Below are 11,426 nucleotides of genomic sequence, written 5' to 3'. Positions count from 1 at the left end.
GTTCAAGTTCAGTCCTTGATAGGATAAGGATAATCACCTTTATTGGCCAAGTATGTTACACACAAGGTATTTGTTTCCGGTACAGAACCGATGGCAGCCATTTGCAGTGTGACCTCAACCAATGGCTCTAACCATTCAGTGCCTTGCCCAAGGACACTTTGACTGGAGGTACCAAGATTCAAACCGTCAACCTTTTGGTTGGGAGACAACTGCTCTACCCACTGCACCACTGTCGCCTCCCCTGAGGGAAGTCGTTTTACACTTTGGTGGCTGATACCAGGGCGGTGCTGGGACATTTTGAACTCCTTGCTGTGGTATAGGGTGTGTTCATCTGTAGGGATGATTGGCGCTAAATGTCTAATTATGCCTCATCCTACATTCTCAATTTTCCCAGGGTACAGTAGTAATAAAAGCCATGAAGCCATTTTTGTGGGACTCCTTTGTTGTTGTCCTCCTGAAAACTAATCACCACACAGATAATAAAGTTTATTTACACAAACAATGAAGCATTAAGACTGCCAACTTTTAGACTACTCACCAGGTCTGTTTGTTTCTATTCACAGGTGCTAAACCTGTATATGAGACACAAGTGTCCAGATAGAAAAAACAAAGGTGGACAACAACAACAACAACTAGACACCTTGAGCTGAATACTTCACTCTTGGAAAAGCGCCGCATAAACACACAAAGCTGCCAAAAATGTTACACTTTCCAAAAATGAACTCACATTTTTTATCCAAAATTGAGTCATTAGTTGTGCACAGTACAGATCATTAAATTAATGCCACTTAATTTGCTTAGGAAAACATCTATTTATGGTTTATGTCAGGTTGGAGAGAGAAGGGAAGCTTCTATATATGTATATCTGAAGGCATATTTGATTTTTCTGAGATTTTTGGCAAGTTCATTTCAAAAATGGAAGCTAAGGGACTGAATGGAAATTAATGGGGTGGGGAGCCAGGCTCAACTTCTGTTTCACTTTTTAAAAAAGCAAAACCCCTTTGTTTCATACTTAAGGACAGATATAGACAGACATAGCTTTGAAGCAGCTTTATAATACTGTAGCTGTAAAACTGTAAACAGACATATTATGGTACATATAAACAGCATCTTTTTGAAGTCACTCTTTTGACCCTATTTTATATAATAAATGTAAGAAGAGAGTCCTGAATGAAAATTTAAATATGGGGAAAAGCCCTCTCTTCTTCCCCTGAAGTCAGACTACACTATTACACCAGCAAACACTTCTCCTTAACCACTTTATCCATATTTGAAATAATATAATTTACTATTTAGGGAAACTAATTATCAGAAGACCAATACTTCTATTTTTGCAAAAATGATATTTATTCTGGAAGGGCCAGTGCACAAAATTAAAATACATGACATGTCCCTCAAAATATCAAGTCAAACAAACAGCTGAGCACTGCAAGAGTCAAACAGGGAACAATATTAAAGCTGTAAACATAGCTTACCATACAGTGTGATGTATATAGCCCTGCCTCCATGCAGCAGGGCAGGGTGGGTGTCTGTGGTCACTGTCCCTGCCCTCTGTGTCTCCAGTGGGACACCCTACAAATTTCTCCCAGTGGCAATCTGCCAAACCCGAAGGTAGGAAGCCATGAAAATGAGAGCGTTGCCTTGGGAGTTAAAAAAAGATATGTTTTGATCACCCTCTTCAGCTATTTATTCCCATGCTTGTTCTGCTATATCTACAGAATTATTACTGCTGGGGAGAGTGGGAATTAAAGTTCAGTCGTTTAGGTTTTCTGCTACCTTACCATTATTGCTTCCAAAAGGGTTGCAAATTAAGATTCTCCTTGTCTCTTGGGAACCACTAAGAGACTGAAAAATGCATCATAAGGAATATGATGCAGTAATTTGTGGTTTTGACTCTAAATATATTACATGATGCACAGAGATGCATTGTGTGTTCATTTCCCTATAGACTCTGTTTGATGTGAGGTACTTGATGATCTTGAGGCAGCATTTACTTGATGCTTTTTAGAGTTTGTGCAAATGTGTGGAAAATAAATTCATTCATTCATTCATTCATTTTCTACCGCTTAGTCCCTGAACGGTGTCACGGTGTAACTGTTTCACAAGAAGAAAATTTTGTTTCCCTGGCAACATGGATATTTATAATGGGAGCTCAATGTCTGCCTACCTCTATAACTGCTGATTTTTGCATCAAATCAATTGCTCTCATGTGTAAAATGACCATCTGGTCAGCACCCTGCAGCACCTCAGAGCCCCAGCCTACTCATGCAGTGAGCTCCATACTACAAGAGCATGACAGTCACATTTCAACTTCTTGTATACAGTAAGATAATGCATCTGATGAGATACATTTAAAATATTTGTTAAATGCACAAATAGTCCTACTGGAGTCTTAATTTAGGTATAAGAACAAGTATTTGTACTCGTCTCAGCATATTTTTACCCTTCGGTTACTTATGGCTGTCGGTCAGCATCAAAGATGAGAAAACATTTTTGAGGTGCAACAAAACCTCAAGGGTTCAAAACAACACTAAGGTCTCTGAGGATGTCCGCTAAGAGGCAAAGGAGTGGACATGATCTCAAGCCCACCCAGTGGTCACTGGTCATCGGGCACAGCCCAAAGCTGAGCCAATCACAAAGCAGCATCCCTCGCTGTCACTCTATCAAAACCGTTAGAGGTCACTTCACATCTCAAAACAAGTAAAAACAAATGCTTGATGTTTTTCTCTGCTCTGATACTTCTCAGCTTGGAGTACGTAATGAGTAAACAGAAATAAATGCCTAGTTTATCAAAATTACAAGGAGAGGTTGATGGCTATATTTCTGCAACCCCATAGAAGAAGAATATGGTTTTCTGAAAGTTTTTAGGCGTGTCATTCACTTTGTTTATGTGATTCTGAGGGTACATCTATACACTGAGAGTGAGAAAGTTAAAGCTTCAGTTAAATGTATTCTTGTAGGCTTTAATTCTTTTTCAGTAGGCTTCATAACACCCACACTGTAAAACATCAAATGAAGACAGTTGCCTCAGACTCTTGGTGAGAGCAATGAGAAACCACCACAAAAACCTCATTAGGAGGGAAAAAAGAATTAATCTTGGCTAAGGCATCACAAAGAGATACAGTAGTCATTTCCAACATGCTCATAGTTTACTATTTATCTACACTACAATTAGTCACTCACCCTAGGCCAAAAACAGTTTAGCCAAGTCGTTGTTCTGTCCCCTCTTTCTTTAACGTTTGTCCCAAAACATGTCAGGATAAAGAAATACTCGCAGTTATAATTAGCCTTAATGACTAAATGCTGACAGAAATAGACAAAGGGTTATGTTGGTAAAACTACTTTTGATTATTTCATGAAGATGTGCCATTGGGTCCCCTATCAAATTTAGAGGAATGACCCAAAACTCTGCACTTCCTTGTCCTGTTTACTTTTCATTTTTAAAACAGAAAGTAGGATTGTTTTTCTCATAAATTAATGCACAAGCTGAATAAAAAGGTCACTCATGTGCAGCGTGCTGACTTTTTATTTCCAACTATATGCAGACAAATATACACAGTCAGTGGAAACCATGATGTCGGGGATGCTGCCTATATGCAGCAGTGGAAAATGGTTAAATTTCCTCTGGTCATCAGGATGACCACAAGTGGTTTCCATGTAAAACACCACTGTCTGATCACTGAATATATGTCCCTGAGAGTCCTCTGCAATTCACTTTATAGCTATTACTACAGTGTTTCTAGGAAACGCTCAGACATGCCGCCCAGAAAAAGTGCACTGCTTGTTCTTTTGCACTTAAAACCAGTTATTTACACAATGTATTTTCTTTTTTCTAATCAGGGAACATGTCTGGTTCAAGGAATAAACTGAAACCTAGTTTCCCTAGATAATACAGTCTAATCTAGATAAATTATCAGGTGGAAACATTCACTTATCCAGCTGGAAATTTATGTGATTCTCAAGAGTGCAGACAAACATGTTTTGCATAAACAGACAGTAGATTGGCTTATCAGTGTTTTTACTATGCTGAAAAGCCAATGCAGCTAGTGTGCATCAGCTCACCGTTAAGGTTACGGGCAAACTGTGGCTCTGCAAGGTCTTTCTGACAAACCTTACACTTCTGCTCTTTGTCCAGTCTGAACTTTGCTTTTGAGGCCGGCACCTGCACAAGAAAGAGTTAAAGGTTGATAAAAAAAAAATGAAAGAAGAATGCACACAATATTCATTGCAGTAAAAAATGTGAAATATATCATTAAACTTACCCAGTTTAATTTGTGCCGCAGGAGCTCCACTTGGGCCAGAGCCTTCTGCAGCCTTGCCATCTGCCTATGGTGGAAGGTTTCCCTGAGGGATCCAACTAAGAAGTGGGAGACCAGATGAACAGACCAGGAGTCAGGCAGGAGCTGGATGACCTTCTCTGCTGCAAAGAGCAGAGGGTTGTTGTTAAGCAGATCCACAGCAGCGCTGGCGAGATCCTCTGAGCTCAGGTAGATCTGGAGCAGAATAAGCAGCAGGCCCTGCCTGGATTGTGAGTCCTGGCCCTGGGCGACCCTGCTGCAGTAAGCCTCTGCAGCCTGGAGGTCTCGCTCCTGGTGAACAAGCATCTGCAGAGCCTGTGAGTGTTTACCAGTCCTACTGAGGAGAATGGCTTTCTCTATATGAAGGTTTGTTGACCCGACTCTCTCTGCAACGAGATAAAAAAATTATCTGTAATTTATTGTTGATTCTGTAATAATTTATTTTCTTATAATGCCTCCACACACCATATACGGTGGAGACGTCATAAAATTTTGATTCCCACAGCAGCTGCTGCAACTTCCCTCTGGTGGCCCTCAAATCTGACTCTGTTTCCTCTTCCCCTCGCAGCGTCTGAGTAACATATGTCAGGGCCAGCCGGCTGTGATGTCTCTCCTCCTTAAGTCAAATTACACCTATTATGTCTCAGTGCATTTAATTAGATTAGATCATTGCTGCTGTACTCACCTCACTGTTCAAATCATTAATTAAAAACTCAAGATACATAAGCAGTGCCAGTGGGTACTTCTCCAGGAAAGCAAGAACGTCCTGTGTCTCCACTCTATCATCTGGCGGACACTTGATGAAAATCTCCACACCAACCTTTTTCAAATAAAGGACAACTGTTGTTTGTGATTTAACAATCAATTATCAGCCTATTATCAGGGCAAATGTTTTAATATAGCGGGCAGCATCTTGCACATTGTGCCTATATGCATATAAGTACTGTATATGCACTTGTACTGTGCAACTCTGCCCTCTGCAGTCAAGTTGAGAGCATAAAAAAAGAGAAAAGCACCTTTTGGTTTCTCTGCAAAGTCCAGTCTGCAAATTTCCACATAGTATCTCTGTCTTTGAGTTGACTGAGAGTCCACACTATGTGGCCATATACATCCGAGCAAGAGGGGTCTTTGTAGAAGCCATCTGCAATCTTCACCCAAGTCTGGAAGAATAAAACAAGCTAATTAAATGCAACATTTCTACATGTACTTGGTATAAACATGTACTTTGGGGAATTGATACCTTTATTGCATCATTGTGTTTTCCATGGGTTTGATAGAGGGAACCTAATGCAAAAAATCTGAAAATAAAAAAGACAAAAAACAGTAAATAGTACAATAAATGTCGTCTCCTGTTTGAGACAATTCTTTGTGCACTAAGCAGAGCATCCTGATTCATAAGTGCAATTGCAAGTCATCGATGTAACAAATGATCCTTTATTCTCACCTGTTGTGTTCCTCCAGCACAGGAACACAGTGGTTCAGTGTACACCCATCTGGAAAAGCCACAAGCTGCTGCAGATTTTCGTTGTCTTCCAGTTCTATGTACAGCCTCAGGAGGGCGCAGTCAACCTCCATACTGTGCTTCAAACCTCGCCCTGTACTGCGGACTGCTCTGAGGAAATCACCCAGGAAGACCAGGTAACGATGAAATGTGTTTCTATCCGCTTGCCAGAGCACCTGCAGATCCCTGCTCTTGTTTACTTGATCAAACTGGGATTGAAAGTCCTCACAGAGACATGACTGCATGTCAGGGTAAAGGTGGATCATTTCCCTAGGGTCCAGCTCACCTTTACTGTTCAAGATAAGTATTGATTTGTGTTAAATGTCAGTAAACAATTTCTCAGAAAAGAAAAAATTCACATACTATTAAGTCCAAGATTCAGCATGTTTTTAGTATAGTGTATTGAGTTTTGTGTTAAGGGGTTTTACTCTCACATGAAAAATTCCCTGGCCTCAGAAAAAGCCTCCCGTTGAAAACAGACAAATCCAGCCCGACAGGTTGTGGCCTTCTGCAGCTCCTGCCAGTAAAAGTGGTCTTTTCAAACTAGGCACACATGGCATGAATGTATTTTGAGGCAAAAGACTGTGTCACTATACTTAACTTTCCAAAGGCAATATTTTGGATGCATGCGTATTATCCACTCATCAGTGGCGTGTAGGAACCTACACTATAAACTGGTGAAATTACAGGGCAAACAGGCAGACAGCAGTGACTATAGAAAAAGTAAAGTTGAAGAAAAAAGTGCTACTTACTGTAAATAAAGTTGTAAACGCTTAGTTTTATGATTTTTAGGGTTGACTATTCTCCCAAAACAAAATTTGGCACATATGTTAGCATTGTCATTGTGAGCATGTTGTCATGCTAAAGTTAGCAGTGAAATAATTTTATATAATAAAACAGCAGTCTTTCACCTTGTATGAGTCAAGGGGATGATGGTTTTGAACTCCATTCAGCAGCAACAAGGCCTCCTCGACCCTCTCATGCTCTACAAGTGCCTGGATCTGGTCTTCAAATGGCACCAGACGCAGGCTGAAAATGTCTCTCTCTGTGAACACTAACACACCATCTGATGGGAGAGATGTGTGCAAGAACAGTAGGTGCAAGGATGATTGACTGAATTAGTGGAAACTGAGATAGACATCGCGACATCATAAAGCAAAACCACAATATGGCAGGCTGTTGCTCTACAATCTGCCAACATCAGGTGATGAAGTGATCTTGCCTGGTTTACCTGATGTGGAGAGGAGTCCCTTTGCTCCACTGAGACTCACAGTCTGTTTGTGCTGCTGATCTAACATGCTGTAGACAGACAGAACGTGGGGCTGCAGGGTTAGGATGTAGGGGAAACATACTCTGGCTGCCAGCACGTCCTGAGGCCACTGCAGGGGAGGGCGCTGGCATATCCCTGTCTTCATCACAAACATGCCTGAGGGATAAGGATGGATAAATGATATCCTGCCAAATACAAATATCCTCTGGCTAGATAGGGAAGTGATATACAGTATGAGGGAGTGATATGATCTGGTTAAGTGCATGGCTGTATTGGAAAGTGACAAGTACTGTAAACTATTTAGCAGCTCTTACCTAAAGATTCAGGCCCATTCAGGAGGAATTCCCCTTGTCCCACTGAAGTAACAATGACATGCTGCCTGTTGTGATTGTGAGGAAAAAGCTTCTCACTGCTCCCACTTTGAATATCACAGAGGAGATACCTGTCCCAGGTTGCTACACATAAACTGGTGCCATCTACTGCCAAGGCCACAGGATCTTGAAGGACAGGGACTTCCTTTACAACCTCCCACCGGTCCACTCCCACCACATGAATCTGGATCACCTTCTTGCGGCTGGAGGAAGTCACCATCTCTATACAGTTCGTTTGGGCTGCAAGCGATGAGTCGCACACCTCAAACAATGGGGCGGTAATGCTCCTGTCCCACAGGACCAGCAGATGGTTGAAAAGTGGGACTGCCCTTAGTTGGGCTACAGGGTTACGTGAACCAAGTCTTCTTGCCCTACCTTCTCTGGTTTTGTTCTGGACAGGACTCCAGTCTCCATTTGTGTTTCTAGGCAGGATAAGGTGCTGGACTGTTGCATCTTTGCTCCCCATGTACACATTTTGGTCATAGCACTCAAGGCACTGGATGCTGGATTTGTCCTTTTCTTTTGGGGCTGCCTGCTTCTCATAGACCTGGGTTTGTGTGAATGCTTTAAAGGCCATTGCAGAAAAGGTCCAGGGATTTTGGTTGTACAGTCACGAGTTACTCACATAATAGCTCACCAACAAGCAGAGGGGAAGTTCTTTAATAGCAATAATACCTTTCATACTCTTCAAATCCAAGCTGTAGCTCTTCCTCTGTGCAATATGAAAAATAAGACATCCCTACCTGTTTGTGAATCCCCTTTCTCTGTGAGTCCTCCGCAAGTTTATGAAGTGTAAAGTAGTTTCACCTCACCACGTGACTATATCCTGACAGGAAATCTGTGTCAGCATTTCATATCGCTCATCCTGCCATGTGAGGACACTTACACAACTCCAGCAGCCTCACCAGGAAAATCAACTTTTACAAGTATCAAAACAATAAGTATGGAGAAGAAGATATTTTGAGGTGCCAACAATTCTGGTCACTTGTGTTGGCTTATGCATGGACCAAAGTGGCGTCTTTGTCACTTGATAATGGACAAGTAAGAGCAAGTGATTTGCTGACCAAACCATATATGGTCACTTTCTAGCTTGTTTATTTACAGTGTTGGGTGTGATGAGGTCAAGAGGCAACAGAATCACAGCAGAGGTTTGTTTTACAGCAATCAATGATTATCTAATAGGTGGCTGAGGGGAGATCATGCACCCATGGACCTGTATTTATATGCAGACCTTTACGACCTTTTTTTTTTAAAGAAGGAAAGAACTATTTTCTCCATTAGTCTTCATAAAAGGTCAGAAGATAATGAATAATGCCCATGTTGCCCAAAACTTGTCACAAGTATCAAATTCACTGCCAGCTCTAATATGCAGCATCCTTTTATTTTTGTCAGAACTAAAAGAATGTGAGGAGAAAAACATGATTTTTAAATTTTAAGGAGCATATGGTGTCCTAACTTTAACGATACACATTGTTATGAAAGCATCACAGTTTAATTGTGTGTGGGTAGTGTGAAAGAACTAATGCTCATGCCACTAAAATAAGCATTTAATATTTATGCAGTAGGCGTGCAAACAAGAAAACAGTATCTGAATTAGAATAGGAAAACTTGTCATTTGGATAAAGGCGTGACCTCTTCATGGAAGCATCATTTCTCTCTGCCACAGTCGGTGCACAAGATGTTGTCACGCTGGGTGAGGAAGCCGCGTCCCACCAGTGACACGGAGCACTGCGCACACATGAAGCACTCGCTGTGCCACTGGCGTTCTTCAAAAGAAATGTACTTTGCCCCTGCCAAACCTGTGCACAACGTAAAAGATCCATGTATTTACATAATGTGCAGGTGTATGACAAGACATTCACCTCGTTTGTATGACTCTCCCTACTGAAATGAATTAAATATGAGCAAGAGAACTGCTTGAGCAGTGTCAGAAGGAATGAAAACACAAGCACAGCCTGTGACTCACTGGTGATGGGTTTGGTGCAGCCCACACACTTCTTTGCATACAGGTTGCTGAAACACTCGAGGCAGTAGGGGTAGTTTTCCCTGGAGGTGAAGCGCTGACCTGACAGCTGCTTTCTGCAGCCAATGCACAGGAAGCACTCACGGTGCCAGGGCTTGTCTTGGTAGGTCACACCACCTGTTGTGATGGCCTAGAGGCAACACACAACAAGCATGCAAACACAAAGACACACAGTGATATTCCTCTTGCTATGCATCCCTGTACTATGCAGCCACAGTGTGAGTAACATTAAAATATCAGAGCCAGTGGGATTTACTGCAGCAGTCAACAATATAGAACATTCAGCTGTAACCCTACCTTCTTACAGGCACAGCACTGGTAGGCAAACTGCTTCTCGAAGCAGGGCACACAGAAGTACCCGGTGTCTTTGGGGATGAAGGACTTGGTTCCTATTGGCTGCTGGCAGCGGTGGCACAGGAAGCAGGTCTCATGCCAGCTGTTTCCCTTGTATTCCATTTTGCGGGAACCTGGCACAAGGGACGAGAGTAGCTTAGTCAGCACATGGTACCTCTGTGACACAAACACACTGTGGCCCAAAATAGTCCAGCTTTATCTGTAGGGAGGGGGTGGGGGTGTACAGTAGCGTTCTTGGAAAGGATTTTGGGAGTATAATAATATCAACTGTTGATGAGTGTATCTATCTGTCTGTCTGTCTGTCTGTCTGTCTATCTATCTATCTATCTGTCTGTCTGTTTGTCTATCTATCTATCTATCTATCTATCTATCTATCTATCTATTTGTCTGTCTGTTTGTCTGTCTACCTATCTATCTATCTATCTATCTATCTATCTATCTATCTATCTATCTATCTATCTATCTGTCTGTCTGTTTGTCTGTCTATCTATCTGTCTGTCTATCTATCTATCTATCTGTCTACCTATCTATTCACTGCACCACCATGCTACCCCACTTTCAATTTCAATAATGCATTTTAAAAAACCTATTTATTATATAGTACATCTTATTGGGATCAGTATGAATGTGTCATTGATAATGTAACATGATAATATACCTGGCATGATGGTTTTCTTGCAGGTGGTACACTTGGAGGAGTAATCATTGGCGTAGCATTCTGTGCAGAGCAGCAAATCATCCTTGGCGGCAAAAGCCTTTTCTACAAGAGAGCGGTCGCATATGGCACACTTGAAGCACTGCTCGTGCCAGTGACGATCCTTATAAGACAGGTCCTGTGGATATATATCACATTATTTATTTGCACATGTGAATATTTAAATGTTTATATAGAATGATCACAGATACAAAAACATTTAGGAATAGCACCAGTAATTATAACAACTTGGTGTTTTACAGTATAAGGGCAGAAAACGTCATCAAAACATTTCTCACCTCTAGATTATAACATAAATAAACACATCCTTATTTTAACATACGTGATGCGAAGTCCATTACTCCCTGGGCAACACTGGCAGTGCCTTCCTTACCTTAGCGTTGCAGCCAATTGGTGAAGAACAGCCCTCACAGCAGTTAGCGAACAGGTTCTCATAGCACTTAGTGCAGTACTGGGTGTCCTCTTTCATTATATACTTCTTTCCCAACAGGGAGTCTTTGCAGTAATGGCAGCCTAAATGCTCGATGGTGGACATTGTTGTTTGCTTTTCTTTGCTGCAGGTCAAAGAGAGCAGAAGTAAGGAAAATTTGACAAGAAAGAAGAATAGAAGAGATGGAACATTCCCTGTAATAGTCCGGGCAGTCTCCTCCCTCTTTCATCAACCAAGTAAAGAGGCCAGTCAATTTTTCCCCTTCTTTCAAAAGAGTCTGAAAAAAGCAGTGTAGTATTAAAGAAGTCTCTACCTTGACAGTTGATACAATATGAAGAGGCTCAAGAGAGCAAGTGGTCCAGGCACAGGGATAGAAAGGGGTGAGGCAGGATTAAGGGTATCCACTGGGGGGGATCTGCTATAAATACTGGCCCTCTCATTAGTAGTAATCTCTGGGGAGAATG

At 41.6% G+C, this 11,426-nt stretch overlaps 2 protein-coding genes across 4 annotated transcripts; both read right to left on the bottom strand.

The window, feature by feature from the left end:
• Positions 1–1,552: 1,552 nt before the first annotated feature.
• On the bottom strand, positions 1,553–7,692 carry LOC109967998 (transforming growth factor-beta receptor-associated protein 1). 3 transcript variants are annotated; one of them, XM_020613961.1, is made up of 12 exons: positions 7,384–7,692; positions 7,031–7,225; positions 6,711–6,865; positions 6,234–6,316; positions 5,743–6,090; positions 5,539–5,596; positions 5,315–5,458; positions 4,984–5,118; positions 4,764–4,914; positions 4,263–4,684; positions 4,063–4,162; positions 1,553–1,640 (listed from the first exon to the last, which is right to left on the bottom strand). In XM_020613961.1, exons 1-12 carry the CDS (start codon positions 7,658–7,660, stop codon positions 1,573–1,575), a joined length of 2,136 nt encoding a protein of 711 aa, XP_020469617.1. In that variant the 5' UTR covers positions 7,661–7,692; the 3' UTR covers positions 1,553–1,572. The 3 variants fall into 3 exon arrangements, with proteins under 3 accessions (XP_020469617.1, XP_020469618.1, XP_020469619.1); XM_020613962.1 differs by having other exon boundaries at positions 4,764–4,911; XM_020613963.1 differs by having other exon boundaries at positions 4,764–4,869.
• Positions 7,693–8,695: 1,003 nt separating this feature from the next.
• On the bottom strand, positions 8,696–11,116 carry fhl5 (four and a half LIM domains 5). The gene is made up of 5 exons (XM_020613964.1): positions 10,906–11,116; positions 10,476–10,650; positions 9,761–9,930; positions 9,407–9,593; positions 8,696–9,239 (listed from the first exon to the last, which is right to left on the bottom strand). The coding sequence occupies exons 1-5, from the start codon at positions 11,065–11,067 to the stop codon at positions 9,088–9,090; spliced, it is 846 nt and encodes a 281-aa protein (XP_020469620.1). The 5' UTR covers positions 11,068–11,116; the 3' UTR covers positions 8,696–9,087.
• Between the last annotated feature and the right edge of the window lie 310 nt (positions 11,117–11,426).

This window comes from Monopterus albus, unplaced genomic scaffold, assembly GCF_001952655.1.
Source record: "Monopterus albus unplaced genomic scaffold, M_albus_1.0 scaffold141.1, whole genome shotgun sequence".
NCBI lineage: Eukaryota > Metazoa > Chordata > Actinopteri > Synbranchiformes > Synbranchidae > Monopterus > Monopterus albus.
This window is presented reverse-complemented; position numbering and strand designations above follow the sequence as displayed.